Source organism: Podarcis gaigeae (assembly GCF_964106915.1).
Source record: "Podarcis gaigeae genome assembly, chromosome: 9".
Classification (NCBI taxonomy): Eukaryota; Metazoa; Chordata; class Lepidosauria; order Squamata; family Lacertidae; genus Podarcis; species Podarcis gaigeae.
The window spans coordinates 25,672,738-25,694,781 of NC_139685.1; the positions used below are offsets into that span (position 1 = coordinate 25,672,738).

Here is a 22,044-nt window from a genome sequence, read left to right on the forward strand (position 1 = left end):
TGGAATAAAAATAATCAGATTCAACCAATACATGGTGCTCACTATACTTCAGGTATCATAAGTTACTTATCAATCTTTAGTTATATCCTGCCCCCACCCCAACACCAGCTCCCCTTTCTTCTCCCCTTATTCGCTGTACTGTTCAGAAGTGTTCCATTTAATTCTTCCCTTGCTGCTTTAAAAGCCCTAAACGGCCTCAGCCCAGTATACCTGAAGGAGCATCTCCACCCCTATTGTTCAGCCCAGACAATGAGGTCCTCCTCCGAGGGTCTTCTGCCGGTTCCCTTACTGCAAGAAGCGAAGTTACAGGAAACCAGGCAGAGGGCCTTTCCGGTAGTGGCACCCACCCTATAGAATGCCCTCACATCAGATGTCAAGGAGATTAAGAACTATATAACTTTTAGAAGACATCTGAAGGCTGGGGAAACCCAGCTAGACGGGGCAAGGTATAAAATAAAATTAAATAAAATTAAATAAAATAAATAAAATAAATTAATAATAATAATAATAATAATTATTATTATTATTATTATACCTAGCAAAGTCTTTAGAACTGAATAATATGTTACACAGAAACAAAGAAATATAGTGTGTGAGTGGGCTTCAACACTTATTTCCTTACTTCTGCTATAAATAATGTGTGGATTAGTGGATTCCAGAGTAGGAATGACTGCTTGGAGGAGCAAAGAAAGACGAAATGCCACAGTACGCCTGCATCTGCCACGACTGCAACAAAACTTGTCTCTCCCATATCAGTCTCTACAGCCACAGCAGGCACTGTAACTTAATGATGGAATGCCTCCGGTGCTTGAGAATATATTTTCCCCTCAGGAGCTTCACTCCTTTTTCTGCCACATATTTGGTCTAGCAGCAATTGTGCTATAAAATGACTTAAGACCAGTGCTTTTTTTCCTTTAAAAATGTTTAGGGGGTACTCTCATGTTGACTCAAGAAAACCACTGATTTATAGTTCAAATCAGGGGGGAAATACCATATTTTTCACTCTCCTGGCTTCAGCAGAGAGGGAGAGCTGTGCAGCGCCCCTTCAGCGAAGCAGGAGAAATGGAAGGGGCTCCGTTTCTCCTGCCGCTTCGCTGAAGGGGCGCTAAGCAGAGAGGGGGATACTTTTTTTTCTTGTTCTTCCCCTATAAAACAAGGTGCGTCCTATGGTCGGGTGCGTCCTACAGAGCGAAAAATATGGAACATACAGTAAATAGACAAAAGTACAAAGATTAACAAAATGTTTAGGGGTATGCGCCCCCCCTCGAAAAAAGCACTACCCAAGACAGATGCCAACCAGTGGATTCTACCTACAGACATATCTGTAAGCATCAACTGACACTTGCAACTCACAGGCCTCACTGCCATTGTACACCGAAATGTTCAGCTATCCTCCCTGCCCCGCCCCACCCCTCTTTGAAGAAAGGTAGCACTTCTCTGATTGGCACCAAAGGGCTGAATAATTGGACATAAATTTCATGTGGAAAGTAAACTCTTTAAAAGGTATTTGGAACAGGCAAATGGAAAATTTTCCTTTCTTTCTTGAAATAGCTGGATGAATCATACTCAGCTAGGAGAGGAGACTGTTAATTATTTTTATTTTGTAAATTACAGGGAAATCTACAGGAAACGCACGCTCAAAGAAAAGGATACATGCTGATTTTTTTTATATAAATATGAGATTGTCAAATCCAGACAGACGTTTTCAAAATAGAGGTATTCTTTCCAACAGGGGAGAGATAAAATATATTAAAGAAGATGGATATCTACTGTATATGAAACAGAACTATGATTCATTTGCTTTGGTCAAGGTTTCATATTGTATCTCAGAAGAAACAAATCAACCATTCAAATTAAGCTCAGAAAGATCAGAAGACTCAATTAAAAAAAAAAACCTTTTTAGATAAAGCAGTAGAATGTTGCACAAGCAATGCACAAAAATCAACACTACCATGAGCAAGAAATTTATTTGAATAGCATTTTAGATTTTATCTTATTCATGGGCTCTAGATTCTGTATTTAATCACCATTCAGGCCCACTATTTAACCCCGCCCAAGAAGTATTTTTTGTGAACGTGCGTGGGGGGAGGGGGGCAAGCGCCATCTTCAAATATCTCAAAGGCTGTCACATGGAAGAGGGAACAAGCTTGTTTTCTCCTGCTCTGGAGAAAAACTCAAACTAATGGATTCAAGTTACAAGGACGGAGATTCCAACTAAACCTCAGGAAGAACTTTCTGACAGTATGAGCTGTTTGACAGTGGACTCCTTCGGAAGGTGGTGGACTCTCCTTCCTTGGAGGTTTTTAAGCAGAGGTTGGATGGCCACCTGTCATGGATGCTTTAGTTGAGATTCCTGCATTGCAGGGGTTTGGTCTACGATTCTACGATTCTGTGTCATCTGCTGGCTGGAATATCCACAACACAGTGATCCTGACCGGTCCAACATGCGTGCACCCAATCTGTACTCCAGATTACTGAGTTCAATCCAGGTGTTGGCTTTCAAATTCACCACACAAATGTCTGTGCATGTGTGCAGCGTAATGTGCAAACAGCTCCAACTTCCCCAAAGGATGGGAAAATCCGCAAGGGAACTAGCCGTTGTTGACGGTACCCGAGAGAATGCAGCCCAGTTTCCCTACCGAAGGAAATCTTTAGGCACCCAAGGGCACAGACTCTGCTAGAGATTTCACATAATTCTTCTGTCATATTTCACATAAGGCACTGATGTTCAAATGGACATCAAATTACTTGTGCTTATGAAGAACTATTATCTTGCTGCCTCATTATTACACTCTGAGGCTCATATGTATCCATTAACCATGCCTTTCTTCTCTTCCACCGATTCCTTAAATTCCGGCTCATAAAAGAGGCTCATTTAACCCCCTGTCTCTTATTCTTCCTTTATCCTTCTAACATTTGGAACATCAAGCCTGCAACATTTCTACCTGTGCAGTTTCCTTCTTGCTGTTCCTTCATAACTTTCAGACTATGAGCCTTTGGAAGATCCATTTGTCATCTTTTATATCTACAATACTATCTTACCCATCCTATGTCTTTTCTGACTGGCTGACCTGCACCTCTAAATAAAGATGCCTTCTTATAGCATGGGTATTGTGCTGTTTCCCCATCCACAAGTTGCTGCAAATATTGATAAAGGCTTATGAATGGAGCTACTGATAGAAATTTTATGTGTCAAAGGAAGCTGTATGTGTTCATCTGCAATGCACTAGTGGGGGGGACTTTTTCTAATCAACAAGTGTTTGAAGTGAAATAACAAAATGCCTCTATGCATGGTATTTTTATTTGATTTTATCATGTATTTTGTTCTGACGGACATATACAGTGGTACCTCGGGTTAAGTACTTAATTCGTTCCGGAGGTCCATACTTAACCTGAAACTGTTCTTAACCTGAAGCACCACTTTAGCTAATGGGGCCTCCCACTGCTGCCGTGCAGCCGGAGCACGATTTCTGTTCTCATCCTGAAGCAAAGTTCTTAACCTGAAGCAATATTTCTGGGTTAGCAGAGTCTGTAACCTGAAGCGTATGTAACCCGAGGTACCACTGTATTAGCAATAAGGACTTTGCTGGTGGTTAAGTTGTCTTAATACTTGTATTTAGCCAAGCTCTTGGGGGAACTTTCTTCTATGAGGTCCTATTAAATGTTCTCATTAATAAATTTCTGTCAGTTCTCTTTCAATATCTCCTGAGAACCGGAAACCAAGCACTAAACCTGCATGTTCTAAATCAGTGTTTCTCAACCTCGTTCCAACCATGGCCCCCTTCTGACCTGGTTTCCTTCCTGTGGCCCTATCCACCAGCAGAACAGACTTTTGCCTGCGTATCTCCTTCTCACTGCAAACCCTGCAGAGCATATCAGGGAGGAGTTTTCTACTTTCAGGGAGATTTTTACATTCAGACACACACACAAACCTGCAGCCCAGGGAAAGCTTTTCCATTTGCTTGTGCTGATTTTTATCAAGTTTTTCTTAGTTAACTGACAGCTTGTGACTGGATGGAACTCATCACCACCAATGCATTGGGACTTGACAGATGCGTGACAAGCCTTTTTACTGCTTGCCTTGGACTGCCAACAGGTGGTTTCAAAGACATATACCTTAAATCGGGAAGGTTAATCAATCTTTTTTTAAAGAAGTAAAATAAAAAGTCTTCCTGTCTTCCTAACTCCCTAACTGATCCTTTGTCCTCTGGAGATGGGAGTGCATTTTAAGGCTATCTTGCGTGTTGGTTTATATTTTGTCATTACATCAGATAACTGTTAATTATTCAATCCTGATTTGATGGAGATTTAACTTCTGATTGTGTTCAGTTTAGTGGGTTCTAAGTTGTGCAGACCTCATGTAGCACAAACAACAGTATTTGAACACGTGGTCAGTGCTTCACCTAATTTTATGTGTGGCCTTCATGCTGAAGTAGGGTTATGAAGAACGCTGCCAGAAACTGTAAATTGCAAATACACACACTTAGAATGAACCTACTTTCCTAACAGCGTGACATTTTGCATAGCAATAGGGTCAGCAGAAGGAAGGAAAGATGATGAAACAAGAAAAATTAAAAGATTTAAACTGCAACACCTGTAGTCATGTCACTTTCTAATTCTTACCTGAAGGGTTTTGACTTTGCCTAGGATGTTTTCTTGTGACATTGCTTGAAGAGACTCTTCACTCTCTGTTCGCCCATCAGGTATAAAAATACTTTCATGGGAAAAGGCCCGTGTTCCCATACTATGATTGGAAGACCTGAAGCACAACACATAGAGGATTTAATTTTGTAAAAGCATCTCTGCCATTTTTCATTGCACTGCTTCCCCAAATTAATGTATGTATGTATTTAAAACCGTGTCCTAACTGGTTTTGAAGGTTCATGGGGGGAGGCAAAATATTTAATTTGCATTCTGTTCACAACGTTTCTTCCACAGCTTACATTTTCCACAAGTACCATTTGGTGAATATGGAAAAGACCAATGAGCATGATATATGTCTGTAGTATACAAATCATGGCACAAAAAATATACAAGCTCTTACAAGGAATTACTACATACTAGTTTTTAGGTAATGGTACCTTACTAGATCATACTCAGAGCAGACCCACTGAAATTGATGAATATCAGTTAGTTATGACTTCAGTTTCAAATACAGAGACTAATAAATAAGCTCAGGTCAATCCTGAATTTGTTTTGTCCAATATAAAAAGTCTATCAGTGAGGCATTTTCTTGAATTAAAAAGTTTTAATTTGGACTTTGATCACTCAAAATTCATTCCATATGCCATTGTATACATTCTAATATCAGTTTATGGACTGTTAATATGGTCCACCTAACAGAAGCAGAAGACATCAAGAAGAGGTGGCAAGAATACACAGAGGAACTATACCAGAAAGAAATCGATGTCTCGTATACCCCAGGTAGTGTGGTTGCTGACCTTGAGCTAGACATCCTGGAGAGTGAAGTCAAATGGACCTTAGAAAGCACTGCAAATAACAAGGCCAGTGGAAGTGATGATATTCCAGCTGAACTATTTAAATTTTTTAAAGATGATGCTGGTAAGGTGCTACACTCAATATGCCAGCAAATTTGGAAAACTCAGCAGTGGCCAGAGGATTGGAGAAGATTAGTCTACATCCCAATCCCAAAGAAGGGAAGTGCCAAAGAATGCTCCAACTACCGCACAATTGCACTCATTTCACACGCTAGCAAGGTTATGCTTAAAATTCTACAAGGCACGCTTAAGCAGTATGTGGACCGAGAACTCCCAGAAGTGCAAGCTGGATTTCGAAGGGGCAGAGGAACCAGAGACCAAATTGCAAACATGCGCTGGATTATGGAGAAAGCTAGAAAGTACCAGAAAGACATCTACTTCTGCTTCATTGACTATGCAAAAGCCTTTGACTGTGTCAACCACAGCAAACTATGGCAAGTTCTTAAAGAAATGGGAGTGCCTGATCACCTCATCTGTCTCCTGAGAAATCTCTATGTGGGACAAGAAGCTACAGTTAGAACTAGATATGGAACAACTGATTGGTTCAAAATTGGGAAAGGAGTACGGCAAGGCTGTATATTGTCTCCCTGCTTATTTAACTTATATGCAGAATTTATCATGCGAAAGGCTGGGCTGGATGAATCCCAAGCCGGAATTAAGATCGCTGGAAGAAATATCAACAACCTCAGATATGCAGATGACACAACCTTGATGGCAGAAAGTGAGGAGGAATTAAAGAACCTTTTAATGAGGGTGAAAGAGGAGAGCACAAAATATGGTCTGAAGCTCAACATCAAAAAAACGAAGATCATGGCCACTGGTCCCATCACCTCCTGGCAAATAGAAGGGGAAGAAATGGAGGCAGTGAGAGTTTTTACTTTCTTGGGCTCCATGATCACTGCAGATGGTGACAGCAGTCACGAAATTGAAAGACGCCTGCTCTTTGGGAGAAAGGCGATGGTAAACCTAGACAGCATCTTAAAAAGCAGAGACATCACCTTGCCAACAAAGGTCCGTATAGTTAAAGCCATGGTTTTCCCAGTAGTGATGTATGGAAGTGAGAGCTGGACCATCAAGAAGGCTGATCGCCGAAGAATTGATGCTTTTGAATTATGGTGCTGGAGGAGACTCTTGAGAGTAGTCCCATGGACTGCAAGAAGATCAAACGTATCCATTCTTAAGGAAATCAGCCCTGAGTGCTCACTGGAAGGACAGATCGTGAAGCTGAGGCTCCAATACTTTGGCCACCTCATGAGAAGAAAAGACTCCCTGGAAAAGACCCTGATGTTGGGAGAGATTGAGGGCACAAGGAGAAGGGGGCAACAGAGGACGAGATGGTTGGACAGTGTTCTCGAAGCTACAAACATGAGTCTGACCAAACTGCGGGAGGCAGTGGAAGACAGGAGTGCCTGGCGTGCTCTGGTCCATGGGGTCACGAAGAGTCGGACACGACTAAACGACTAAACAACAACAACAATATGGTCCAATGCGTCTACACTCACAATGCCTGTGCTGGCAGTGGAACTGTTCAATCTACTGACATTGCTGAAATCATGGCAGCTGAGCAGATACATGGTTGCTTAAAGCAAGCAGAGCCCTGCCCATCAGCCGACAGTGGCTCCGTTTATTCCCAAAGAGACTGTATATAGGATGTATGAATCAGCCATATGTTGTCCTGCACCACTAGTCACACATTAATCCACATGAGTGGTAATATATATATAATCAGGGGCAATTTACCATTTGTATTTTGAATGCTTGATTTCCTTGAAATGAAATTATGAAGCAAAACAGAGCAAAAGTCAACGGGAATGTGGATTTCAAAGGCTTTCTGATTCAGTTATAGGAGAGATGAAAATTTCTTCTTGCTGTTATATAATTACGATATGAAAAGCTTTTGTCTTTGAAAACTTAGTAAACCATTAATAAGAGCCTTTGGAACAAATGCAAATTGACTGAATCATTTTCCCCCTAAATATAAATCAAAGCAGAAGCAAGGCATTATATATAATATAAAATGCAGCTAGTTGTACCAGACAGAGGCCACGTCTGCAGAGTTAAGAACTCTCTTGAGCTGGACTTGGCTAGTAAGCTTTAAAATAGTTCAGTACATCATATTATCACAATTTTTGAGAGCTACAAGAAGCACTGGACACCTTCATAAGGCTTGACAGTTTCTGCTTGAGACACTAAATAAATGTTTACTGCTGAAGTCTACCAGTCATTGAGCATAATCAAGCCAATGTAAAACATGTTGATGTCTTACTTATTTCAGCAAGGGAGGTTTAAGCACTTGCCTGGTTTTGCCACTAGAATCAACGAGCCTTAAAAGTGCTCAACTTCACTAGGATCATACCCAGTGTTGAGAATAACTCAGAGTTGCAGAGAATTCAAGACACAAAGGAATAAAATGCTATGTGTCAATAAAGACAACACAATGTACTGTATTTTTCGCTCTATAAGACGCACCAGACCACAAGACGCACCTAGTTTTTTGGGGAAGGAAAACAAGAAAAAAAAAATTCTGAATCCCAGAAGCCAGAACAGCAAGAGGGATTGCTGCGCAGCGAAAGCAGCGATCCCTCTTGCTGTTCTGGCTTCTGGGATAGCTTCGCAGCCTGGATTTGCTCCATAAGATGCACACACATTTCCCCTTACTTTTTAGTAGGGAAAAAGTGAGTCTTATAGAGCAAAAAATATGGTATTTTAGTACATATTGCACTATACATGCATGTAGAAGAGGACTTCATTTTAGAAACCTTATCTTCATCTAAAGAATCTCAATTTGAAAACAGATGGGACAATAATTTAGACATAATTTATTAATATCGTATCAGATTCCCGAGGGGTAGCCATGACAGTCTGTTGCAGCAGGAACAACAAAGAATATTGCGGCACCTTAAAGACTAACTAGTTTTTTAAGGCATAAGCTTTCATCCTACTTCCAACCCCCCAAAAAAGCTGTGTGTGGAGAATTGCCTGACAGTGCCAGAACTTTCTTTGAAGTTTTCTCCACAGTTCTTCAAACAGCTAAACAGTCAATCCGCTATTTGGCTTAAAAGCGGCTTGCCTTTTTGGCTGCCTTTCTTGCAGTGGTGGTGATGTCAAAAAAAAAATCCTGGTTGTGTGTGCAGTTCCACAAGTGACTTATCTGGATCACAAGTTCCAATTATAGACTTCATAGCGGCACTTCCTGATCTATTTGTAAAGAAAACACATCAACATCTGACCCACTGCCTGCAACCCTACTACACTGATCTAGTGTGGAAGTATTACATAAAATAAGGAGCACTATTAGAGGCCAGAAGTACAGTAATAGGAAAATTCACTTTATCGGTTTAATTAGAGATCTGTGGCGCCATTCCAGCAGGTAACTCTGGTGGCAGCAGTGCCTAATGAGTTTTTAAACTACATGGGGTAATGTCTGGAGAGTATTATATCTCTGAACAACCAATGATACTATACACAGGTGGCCAATGTTATAAATATTTATTTTAAAATGTGTAACCCGTCGGTCTTTATAAAATAAGACTCAAAGTGGCTTACAAACTATTAATAAAATACAGAAAACAAAAACTGCTCAAATAAAAAACCTAAAAAACTCAACATGAAATGGGGAAGGAACTTTTTGAGCCCAGTGGTTTGTTTGTCTCCAGTTGAGAGAAGATGACAATTCAAAAAATAAATAAATCATTTGCTCTTCTACATACTTAATTCTCCAGTCCATTCTAGATACATTCCATCTTTAATCTTTCAACGATTCTATGATTGTGTCCTTTCCTCTTATGATACTTTATGGCTATATCCCGCTACATATCCTGGCGGGTATTTCTATATGCGACTATGTTTATGGTTCACCTACAGTGACAAGAATATATTTCCAAGTATAGCGATTTATCTATATTGCATCCTTGCTGTGCTCCTGCACAATTCTAAGACCATTATCATCTTTTGGAAACCTCAAGCTGCCACATATTTTTAGGAGTGTAGAAACCTGCCTCCCACTCCCTTATTGAGGCATTCGCAAATAGCAACAAGAAAATGAAAAAGAATGAGAGTAACATTCTGCAGTGTGCTCGCACCCATATGCCTTCTTGTTTTTACCCCCTCCAGAGAAAATAATTCCAAAATAATATCACTTTTGGGGTGCCAAATTATTGGGGTTTGGGTTTTTTTTAAAAAAAATAATAATCCTGGCAATGAATAAAGCATTGCTTGGAGCAAGGTCCTACTGTGCACTGAACAATTCTTTTACTAAAACGGCATGATAATACTATGACAACAGTTGCCATGATACATGTGAGTGACTCTTCAGATACTTATGATCACTGCATCCAAGGCTGAGCTCACATTGGTGTTTTTATCAGAAATTTGACTGTGAATTACTGTGGTGGAATAGCCGCTTGCCTCTGTCTGTGGGGTGGCGGCAGTTGCAGTTCAGCCTGAGTAGTGACAACAAACATCCACCCAAGATCGGAGCAACCAGGGGAGGACGTCATTTCCTCCTCCTATGAACCCCAATGATTTCTGAGAGCTCGCCCACAATTCTAGCCAATTGCGGGTGAGCTTGGGGGTGTGGCTTGGTGAGTGGACTGAGTGCAACCCTTGCCCCTGGCTTCACTCTTGTCTGCTCTCTGGACATAAAAGTAAGCTGTGTCCTGGCATTTCTCTGTTAGAGCTTGGAGGGTCCAACTCGAGTGGCGGATAAGGCTTAGGGTTGGATCCTTGAGTCTGGTTAGACGGCACAGTTGGAATCCTGACAGTCCAGGGAATCAGGGTATCCCATTGAAAGCATCCAGGGTGGAGGTGCTTCTGTTCACATGCCCAGAAGGGGCCTGACAGGTGATCTCGGGCAGGGTCACCCTGATTTGGTGCGTTCCATAGGGTGATCCGTTATGCCTTGGTTAACCATGGCAAGATAATCAACCAGCAGTTGGGTTGGTTGATTCACGATACACACCCAATGCTTGCACCAAAACTTGTGAAATCAATACGGTTTGGGCTTGTATAAATCCCCAATGCTTGTCCTGTGTTTATTGCAGTCTGGGGCTCACCAGCTACGGCTCCACTGTGCCTTGGGCCCGCAATGCACATCAGAACCGAAACATGTACTATCTGCAAGAGGCTTAACTACCATGAGAATGATGCAATGCAAGATGCTAAAGGGAAGAAGTAAGCACTCCAAGAAATAAACAGGAAATGAAGTCTGGCAATATCTCTCATATGTATCTCATATATTAGTCTCATTGCATGAAGCAAACAGGCAAAAAAAAAAAAGTTTGAGAGGCCACAAAAATACACCAAAATGTACTCTCAATCATGTTAACCTGTAATTTCACCATTTTCTATGCTTGTAGTATTTGAGTTACGCGTTTGCTGGTTCCTTCATTGACAACCTTGGCCTAACTGGTGAATCACTTCCCAGCATCAGTGATCAAGAGAGCAGCTGGAGATTGTTTATTGCAGCTTCAACCTTTACAAACATGCTGTGGGATGAGGAATAGTTTATGCAACCCAATTTCACAGTTGGAAATATCCTCCCTTATGCAAAATCTTACGTTATAATAAAAAAAGGCTGTAACTTTTTAATGATATCATACATTCTGCATCAGCGCCTTCCAGAAATGCTAGCTGTGAGAAAATAAGATACTTGCCTGCAGAAAAAAAATGTGTTTATAATCTCTTTTGTATTTTCAGAGGCAAGATTGGAGTCAGCTCATATCTGGATTATTGCAGATATGTCCAACCCCTCTGAGATATAACTGGTTAGAGCCAGGATGGAGAACATCTTCCAGATGTTGTTGGACTCCAACTTCTATCATCCTTGATCATGATGGCTGGGGCTGATGGAAGTGGCATCTAATAACATCAGGGAGGGCCACAGCCTCCTTGTCATTGGATTAGAGTATTAGACTTGGACTGCATAGATCTGAATGTGAATCCCTCTCAGCCATGAGCCTCATTTGGTGGTCAAGTGTAAAGTTATTCTCCCTAACCTATCTCACAGGATGGCTGGGAACATAAAGAGAGGTAAGTTTCAGACATGCTGCACTCAGAAATACAGAATACAACTGTGACAAATAATTAAAAGCACCTGAGTGCCAAATAGAACTATATAATGAGAAGAAAGGCAAGAAAGGGGAAATGTGCAGCTCCAGATAAATAGCATGTACAATATTAGGCTTAATATTAGATTATTAATTTTGAATTCACAGACTCAATAGGCTTTGTATGGTTCCCAGTCAACATGGTGGATGTATCAAGCTGAGAGTTCCCACAAGCAGATTTGGCAGCCAGTCACTCCAAAGTTAAGCATCACGTACCCTTGCTTTTAATAATAATAAAAAATGAATGTCTAAATTTACATGCCTAAATCCTCTGTAACTAAGAGATCTGAAACAAACATTCCTCAGTATGGAAACCACTGCATTAATTCCAATTCAGACCCCAGATCCTCCAAGGTTTGGGCCTGCTCAGCTAAGCCACTTTCTCAGCCTTCTCAACCTACTTCTTTATACCATCTGAATTTATTTGATATTGGTGGCATCAGGAACTGGAAGGGTTCTGTAAGACCCAATGTTCCAGGAACCCTTGGAAGGACAGTTCCCATTACATTTGACACCACACTAGGAATGTCAGGAGACCTGGAAAGTTCAGGTTCCTAGTACTTAAACATTGCTAAACTGGTGCTCTGTCCACCACTGCTGACCCTGTGGACAAATAAGAAAGTGAAGTGGGCTGTGGCAGAGAATAGGGGGGAGAAAATAGTTTCAGTTTGCTTTCAAACCCAAATCAAATCGACACTTTCCTAAACAATATGAGAACAGAAACTCAGGCATCCTTTGAAATTCACACTTATCCAGATTTTGCAGTGCAGTTATCCAACCAAATGCTGACAAGAATGAATATATTGGGGGGAAATGTGCATTTAAATGAATATATCAGTGAAAATATTATACAAAAATGCATTGTATTAGGCTTACATTGCTTGCAAGAATGTCTACATTAGCCTAAACAACATGCTAAAATGTGTTTATGGGGGGGTGGGGGTTCTCGCTAAAATGTTGAATAATTTTCATGAGGACTTTTCAAATAAAATAAATCACAAATTGCTGCAGAAATGTTGAGAATTGCATTTAAGACTGGGGGGAAATAGAACCCAAGAGAACCAAAATGTACTGATCCTTCCATATCTAACAGAGGAAGGTGGCAAGAGAAGAAGCCTATTCTGCTACACATCTGAGGTGCAAAGGAGCTGAGATTCAGAATGAGTTTGAAAATAGAATGATTTCCTTCCCATTTCAGGGAGGGGAATAAATTGTTCTACCTCAGCTCATTTCAAATTGAGCAAGAGTAAGGAGAGAAACTCACCCATCATTACTTACAATTTCTTTCCTCATGCAAGTTCTGAACATTTATGTATTTATTTAAGACAGTGTATAAACGTCTAAATGGTTTCATGCATGAAGTGCCTGCTGTGAGTGTAGGGGGAGAGAAGCTATCTCCAAGTTTATCTTTTGTAAAACACCTATATAGCTATAGGGCTGCCAGTTAACTTTATAGTAATATTTTAACAAACACCTTATAATATTCAGTGTTTAGCATACAGGGATGCAAAAGCTGCAATCCTGAAGTCAGTCCCTTGGGAGTCATCAAATTACAGAAGCACTTACTTCAAAAGAACAGCACTGAAGTAATAGCTGACAAAATGCAAAATGGTCATGTTTGATTCACATAAGAATTCTCAGTATAGCTGCCATTTTTCTTCCAGGCAGGCTGAGGACAAAAGGTGCATCAGCAATGGCAAAATACACAAGTTTCATTACCTCAGACCACTGTTTGTCTCTTCGTCGGAAGACAGTCCATTGCAGACATTTCCAAAGGAACTGCTTGGTTTCAGCTTGGTGTCCTCTTGGTCTGGGGTCGCCTCCCGTTTTTTCCTCCTACCAAAAAACTTCTTAAAAGGCTGGAATTTGCTTGCTTTTTTCTTGTCTGCAGAGAACGAGACAAATGTACACAGGAGCTTATCAACACTGCACCTCGGAGCACCCTTGGGTGAACGGAAAGGCAGTTAGTTAAGCACTTGCCAAGGAAGAATGAGGCCAAAGAGCAGTCAAAAGTCTAAGCAAACGTTGTGCTTGGAATTTAAATGTGTGCCTTCCACGTAACGCTGAGAAAGGCGCTATATATCAAAAACAAGACTGGAGGCATTGAAACTGAAGGCCCTGCACTGCAAAAGCAAAATGGAAAGCATTAAAATATCTGCCCTCAAGTTTTAAAGATTCACACTTGGGTGTCAGGACCAGACTAATATTTAGAAGGGGGAAAAACAGGATTATATGCACCAACCAGTATGCTGCAACACTGTGGATTTGATAGCAGAATTATTATTTTTGTTGTTGAAGGAATATTACCTGCAACAGATACTAAGCATCAGAGTGTGGAAGGGGGAGTTGCAACTAAATTTCCAGAGGGGTAGCCATATTAGTCTCTTGCAGCAAAAACAAGAAAAGTATTGTGGCATCTTAGTAGGCTAGTGCGTTAGGTTTTATCAACTACAGGCCATTTCATCCTGAGTTGCAGGTGCATATATACATTGGGGGAAGGGGTAAACAGCAAGGTCAGAAGGAAATTAAATTCAGAAAAGTACAGGCTGTGACGTAACCTTATTAACAATGGCCCATCACAGAAAAACAGTAATTAGAACACAGACATCCTGGCATTGGCAAGACAATTAACACCTGTGGTTTGATAAAAATCCATTGTGTGGATTCACAGACACAGCATTGCGTCTGCCGAAATGGAATGCAGTCCGTGAAAGCTTATGCCATGATAAATTTGTCAGTCTGGAAGCTGCCACAAGGCTCATTGTTCTTAATATTTAAATAGTGATATCAGTCAGTATCACACAGATGGCTTGGTTAATGACAAGGTGGGGCTAAGATGGGAGGACTGGGCAAATATGTTGATTCAAGTTTTGCTTGTTTGAGTCAAAGCTATTCCTCAGGTTTGCTTATGGGCATCTGGGATGTAGCTTCCTCATATCCCAAGGCAACTGCTGCCTCTCTGTGTTTATGGGCCATGATACCATTTACGCTGTAATGGCATTTTGGTAAATAAAGAACCACTCCCAAGTTAGAGAGTTGTATATTTAACTCAATTTAGACACCAGTGAGCCTAAGTTAGGGCTCAGCAACTGTAGCAGCCCAGGATCTCAATTATGTCTCGGAGCACATATAAGACTGAGTCACTGGTTAAGTGCAGATGCTCAAACAAATCACGTTGTTAACGTGGGAAAGTTTCCCTGCTTAAATGTGTGCAAAAGTGCTGGGATACTATGGCGAGCCTTGTAGTACACTACAGTATTCTGTAGCTGGCGTTGTTGCTTCAACCCTAATTGTTGATTAGCTCTGCACTGCTGCAGCTTTTGGTTGTTGCTTCCTGCTTTGTTTTGATGGAAGCCAATGGTTAATCAATACCTTATCATGGTAATAAAGGTAATTCATACTGATAAAGGCATTGTTTCCAAAAGGTTAAAAAAGCATCTCCCACCTCCTCTTTTTGGGAGTTCTTTTAGGAAAGAGGGAAAGGGTTAGAAAGAAGATTGTGTTGCTATTAAACAGAGAAACTATTATATGTAATTACACACAAACAAACAAACAAACAAACAAACAAACACAAACACACCAATCACCCAACACACAGAGATGGCAACTTCAGAGTTTCTTACTCTGCGGTTTCATACATAACAACAAACTTTCTATTACAGGGCAGCAATCTGATCATCATGCGGTTAAACTGAGAACCCCTTTTGGGCTGGAGGAAGATTCCAGCCTCAAGCTTCCTCACCCCATTTCCCCGTTTCTGTCCAGTATTCCCTAGAAATAAACAGTCATTTTCTTCATATTAAAAAAAGTGAGTCTAAATTTTATTTACAGATTAAAATGCATACTTAACAGCACACACCAATTCAATACTTTGAAAACTCAGGAAAACTGTGAAGGAATAAATACTACAAAACGCATAAACAACACCTGAAATAGAAATCATACATTTAAAATCTGAATGTGAAGAAAAAGCAGGAAGGAGAAACATTTCTTTAAGATCTAGCAATGAGACTCCATCATAATAGCTTGGAAGAATCCCATTCTTACTCTGTAACACCTGCTGTAGATGGCCATAGAGAAGACCAATTTAGTAACCAGGTGGTTAATGTAGGGAAGCCTTATCATTGGATTAGACCCTTGACTTTTACCACATACAGTGGTACCTCAGTTTTTGAATGTCTCCATTGACGAATGTTTCGGTTTTGGAATGCCGTAAACCCAGAAGGAAATGCTTCCGTTTTCGAACACGCTTCGGAAGTCAAACGACTTCCGCTGAGTGTATATTTTTTTTCCAATTTTCAATATATTTTCCTCAATTTTCTCTATTAAATTTGCAGGCTGCCCTTTGTGCCTTGGTTTTCGAACGTTTCGGAACTCGAACGGTCTTCCGGAATGGATTACGTTCGAAAACCAAGGTACCACTGTATTAGAATACATGGCTATAGAACTATCACACTATGGTTTCACTAATATTGACAAATGAGCAAATGTGTGGGTCTATGTTTCAGTGACGTCTTTATGATGTTTCCAGGTCATTTCCAGGTTCGGTGTGATGCGGTCACACACATATTGAAAAAACGTTAATGGGGGGCTGCCTGTATATTCTTTTAAAATATATGCTATCTTAGTTCTGTAATTCAAAAAAAGAAGAAAAAAAGAATAGCCCTACCAAAAAGAAAGAAAGAGAGAGCTTTATCCATAGCTGTCAACCTTTCCTTTTCTTGCGAGGAATCCTATTCGGAATAAGGGAATTTCCCTTAAAAAAAGGGAAAAGTTGACAGCTATGCTTTATCCCATACCAATAAATTTATGGACTCTTTGTCTTGCTAGAGATAACCATTAAAGAAGCTGTCAATTTTGCATGGTGTGCTTGAAACCACTTTGTTAAGCTGGTTGTTGCTAATGGCCTGCCAAACAGGAGCTGAAGAGAATAACTCCACGGCTTTGCCAAATTTCTAATCAGATGCAGATGTGCAGTAAAATTCTGATCACTTGCCAGAGCATTGAAGACCGTACTGCACCTTGCTATATTACTACTTGATAAAGGGTTATTTGAATTTGCCTATAAACCCCCCCCCCCCGAAAAAGCACTAGCAATGAGAGCAGCTACAACTGATAGACTGAGGAAAAGAATCTGGAAAACACTGCTGCCCAGGATTATTATTATTATTATTATTATTATTATTATTATCCCACCAGTATCACAACTTTGCAAGAGAACAGAGCCATGAGCCATGCAGTACTACGGCACAACAGCAGCAGATGGTATTCCGGATCTGTTCTTGCGTGGGCAACATAATCTGCCTATAAATCTCATCTTATTATTGTGAGCTGCTTCGAGAACCACTATGTTATACAAATATTGTAAACAAACACTGCAACAGCCTATATTTCAATTTCTTAAGCCAGTCATTTTCAGTTTGCAAAGATCAAATAAATGCGACGGCAAGTACACCTGGGAAGTGTTGGGGTGCCAGAGTTTTGTGGGTGCAAAATTCAGGGTGCTTCTGTGTTCAGCCCAGTTTAATCAAACCTTGATTTATTCTAACTTTTACTAAATCCAAGAATTATGGGTGCCCTTGCACCTTCAAAACTCTGCCACCCCAAAACGTAACTGGTGCACTTGTGTTAAACCATATTAACTATCAGACATAAATTTTTTTACTTAATTAAATTCAAGATGGAAATGGAAATAGCATGAAACTAGATATAGTATTTTTCCATTTTTCTGTCTGACCCATAATCCCATTACTAAAGCAATATTACAAAATAAAGCATCTGATCTCGCAACAGATTGCAATTCCTGTGCCTCTAATATTGCAATACTCAAATACCAGGGACAAATTAATGAGAACATTACAGCTAAAATCACATTACCCTTCAAAATGACTGGCAATATTTTTTTAAACTCCCCCCCCCATATAAATACATTTTTTTAATACGAAATGGATTTAGAAGATTCTAAGAAGGTTCACATGTAACGTAAACCATGGATTAGTAACCCAACCACCACATTTTTCCATCTATAAGACGCCTCCATGCATAAGACACCCCCTATTTTTGCGGCAACAACCAATAGTCAGCCCACCCTTGGCACTATCTGTGTATAAGACGCCCCCTAATTTTTGACATTCTTTTTAAGGAAAAAAACCTAGTCTTATACATGGAAAAATACGGTATTAACTGGCTTTTTGTTCTCCCTCTTCCCTCTCCCTCTTCCAAAAGGAAAAGCTTCTGCCTATATTTTAGATTAGGAGCCTTTGGTGTCTTTCAGAGAGTCTGTTACTTAAATTTGCTTTGGGATATGTGCAGGCTATTGGCTCATTTGTGGGGCGTTCCGAGGATCGCCAGCTTTTCAAATGGGTATGTTGTAGCAATGACAACAGTTCCTTACATTTCCAGTGTGTCCCTGGGCCCAAAAAAGGTTGGGGGACCTCTGTTCTACCACCCTTTAAGGCTCAGCTGTGTGCCACAGCAATTCCTTCAAAGAGAGATACTGTCCCCAGGTATAAAGGTAAAGGTAAAGGGACCCCTGACCATTAGGTCCAGTCGTGACTGACTCTGGGGTTGCGGCACTCATCTCGCTTTATTGGCCGAGGGAGCCGTCATACAGCTTCCGGGTCTTGTGGCCAGCATGACTAAGCCGCTTCTGGCGAACCAGAGCAGCACACAGAAATGCCGTTTACCTTCCTGCCAGAGTGGTACCTATTTATCTACTTACACATTGATGTGCTTTCGAACTGCTAGGTTGGCAGGAGTTGGGACCGAGCAACAGGAGCTTACCCCATCGCGGGGATTCGAACTGCCGACCTTCTGATTAGCAAGTCCTAGGCTCAGTGGTTTAACCTGCAGCGCCACCCGCGTCCCTGTCCCCAGGAATACATCGCTTCTAAAAATATATATTTCCTGTACATATAACTTACCCAATGTCACCTCACAAGACTTAAAGACCAGAGAGCTGCAAAAAAATTTCAGTGGTTCCCTTACTAAGAATGAGGGGATGTCAGAAGAGGCTCAAAGTTGTCTAGGTGCTATGTGGCTGAAATTCTGTAAGCGCACTCAAGTATTGACCAGCAAACAGGAAAAGTACCCTAGCTGTTTAATCTTCTCTATTTTGTGGATGTTACTATTGCTTCTGAAAATTATACAGATCCCTAGTGCAATTTGTTCTAGTGAACCTAATACCAACCAACACATACAATAGGAAAATAAATGGCTCACCAAGATTAAAACTGACTAACCTGAAACAATATTTGATTTATATAATTTTTACAATGTGCTTTCCACTCTAGAGCTAAGTGAATAAAAGCTCGGGGTCAAGGCTGGCTTTCTATAGCCATTGAAGAATACAGGATAAAAATAATTCAACGCAAATCAAAGAGGCCTTTAGAAGCAAATTCCATGACCTAAGGCTCCTGGCCTTCACATTTGACAAGCATGTTCCAGTATTTTATGCATTGTTCAATAAGCAACATATTTTATCGATGCTTACCATAAGAAATACTATAATATCTCCCTGATATATTCCTGCATTTTCAATAAAAGTTCTGCCATACTGCCATTTCCTCTGCCCCCATTACCTTCCATTGCCATATTTCACACCCACTCTTAGCCCTACTGTTGTCAAAAGGGAAGGGAAGAGCTTGAAATGGGTATGTGTGGGTGGTTGGGGATATAGAATTAACTTCATGAAGTCTCCTCCTCTCTCTCATTCCTATATTCGCACATTTCTTTTAAATTGTCAGTCTTTCACATTTTTGCCTCATGGCAGCATTTGAGGAAATAATATAGCACCCTTAAAAATAACCAGTTGATTAAGCTTAGTTTTAATAATTACATAATTTAATGATGAAAAGCCATTTAATAAATGAACAAATGTATCAACCCATTACTTGAAGCAAACACTTCTCTGAACATATTGCTGGGTCATGGTTTATCAAACTATGGCTTCTTTGATCGTCTGAACCCAGCAAGCTAACTTTGGCTTGTTTGTTGCCAACAAAAAACAATTTGAAGCTATAGTTTGATATTGACCTACGAACCTTGATTTGTTTTATCTACAGCTTGGTGTTATGTGTGAACCCAGCACCCTCTCTTAACCACTGCATAAGCAGCTGCAAAACAAGCTATAGTTAGTCTGACCATCAATGGGACCATCAATGTGGTTAACCCATAGTTTTTTTAACAGATATGGCTCAGCCGTATGTACAAGCAAGGCCACTACCTTCACAGGAGACTGTAAGTGAGCGAAGAAGTATTGGCGCAATGACAATCCTATTTCAAAAAGCAAACAGTTCAAAGAAAAATGTATCCCAGAGAAGCCATCATTTAATTGCATCATATTGATCTATTGAAGTCTGGGTAGCAATGAAGCATCATCATAGGCATACTATAGCCAGCTACCTTGGAATTTTGATTTGTGGGAGCCCAAAGCAGTGGCGTAGCATGGGGGGTGCAGGGGGGGCCGGCCGCACCGGGCGCAACATCTGGGGGTTAGGGTAAGGGGGCGCAAATCCACGGGTTAGGGGGCGCAAATTACTTGCCTTGCCCCGGGTGCTGACAACCCATGCTACGCCACTGGCCCAAAGGATTGCTCCCCAGTTTAGCAAAGATTTAGTCATTGTTTAGAGGAAACTGTCTATTTTATACTGTATTTCCCGGCGTATAAGACGACTGGGCGTATAAGACAACCCCCAACTTTTCCAGTTAAAATATAGAGTTTGGGATATACTCGCCATATAAGACTACCCCTCTTCCAACGCACATCAAATAAAACCGGGAGCGATTTGGGTCGTTCTGTTGCTGGTGATTTGGGGGGGGGGGCTTCTGGGGCCAATTTTCAAGCGTATTTGTGCTTCATCTAGATAGTTTGGTGTCCTCTGATTTAATTTGCTGTCATTTTGTCCTTTGGTGGGGAGTTGCTGGAGGAGCTGCTGCTGTATCCGGCGTATAAGATGAACCCCTGACTTTTCAGAAGATTTTCCTGGGTTAAAAAGGAGTCTTATATGCCAAAAAATACAATAAATGCAAAAAAAATTGTTTCGTGTTAGGTAAGCAACAGTCACAGCAAATGTTTGGCTAAGTTTGATGGGAGTGGCATGCCTAGAGCTGATCTAGGATAAGATGTAAACATGGTGCTGACATTAGAAAATCACTTCCCTACAGGCAGTGTAGGCTTGTGTGTTGCTTTTATGGACAGCAAATTAACTGTAGATTGTCTCCTTATGCATGATCCAACCTCCTAGTTTACTCTACTCACCCTCTGCACCCTCATCCCTTGGCTCAGACAAGGTGCAGCAGTCTTCAGCAGCACAGCCTAGCCAGAGAGCCGTGTAAAACATTAATCAACGAGCTGAATTTATGCTTATGTGTGGGAGTGTTCCAGCAGACAATATAACTGAGAGCCGGCATAGATTTTTCCTGCAGCAGTCATATGCCAGGCTGGTTCGCAATAAGTGAAAAATCCAGTTTTCAAAAGCATCCAGTTGCAACCATTTGTTTATGCAAACATTTCTGATATGCCAGCACTGAATACCAAAGATTTGTAGAGGCAGATGTAATTCTACAGCTATGAACATCTATCTTAATTGTAAATCTCTGGAAAGAGAGAGTGAATGTTAACATTTATCGCAAGCAAAATTCCGTATACAATAAAATTATAATTTTAACTGCCCTTGTTTTTCTAGCTATCAAACAACATCAGATTACTGTCAAAGAGGTTGCTAGATTTCCCACAGCATGCTGGGAAAATCCCTTTATGTTCTGAATGGCTGCATTTTCCCTCATCTCTCTTTGTACCCGCAAAGCTTTTTTTAAAAAAGCCAAGAAGCCATGTAAGCAAAAGCGTTCAATAGGAAAACCTACTGAATTTAGAAATAGATTTGCACAGTCATTTATTCAAAGGCAACATTACTAGAGTACTTACAGCCTAACTATGAAATATTAACTTAAGAATGGTAAAGTAGGAACTGTAATCATTTTGGTATAGATACTCTGAAACAACTTTGGTTAATATATTCATAAACGTTTATCTGAGTGCTTATTGTTGCTTTATTTTTATGTAATAGTTGCATGTCATAGTTTTTTATTTAAACAAAGATATATAGCTCAATGCCACAAATAAAACAGCTTAGAGATGAAAATGAATAAAAATAAAAACTATGTTAAAAAATTAATAATGGTAAAGCAGGGCTCTTATTTTTCACGATAGTCCTACTTATTTAAAAATTGGTAAAATACCTACAGTAGCATCTCGGTTTTCGAATGCCTTGGTTTTCGAACGTTTCAGAACTCGAATGGACTTCCAGAACAGATTATGTTCGAAAACCGAGGTACCACTGCATTGTGAACAATGTTTATATGTGAAAGGAGAACTAGCACACTGCATAATTCCATGGTGTCCCCTATTAATGGAGCTGGGCAATCGTAGGTCGTGGGCA

The 22,044-nt window shown here is 40.5% G+C and overlaps 1 protein-coding gene across 4 annotated transcripts in view; it reads right to left on the reverse strand.

Annotated features, from left to right (window-relative positions):
* The window catches only part of CRACD (capping protein inhibiting regulator of actin dynamics), a 112,574-nt gene that overhangs the window by 30,420 nt on the left and 60,110 nt on the right, over nt 1-22,044 (reverse strand). For all 4 annotated transcript variants that reach the window (XR_014568049.1, XM_083755323.1, XM_083755324.1 and 1 more), the window contains 2 exons: nt 13,325-13,490; nt 4,624-4,759 (listed from right to left, as the gene is read on the reverse strand). Coding sequence is in view for 3 of the 4 variants with exons in the window: in XM_083755322.1 (XP_083611448.1) it covers nt 4,624-4,759; nt 13,325-13,490 (302 nt within the window). In the remaining variant the exon portion in view is untranslated. The remainder of the gene's footprint in view (nt 1-4,623; nt 4,760-13,324; nt 13,491-22,044) is intronic.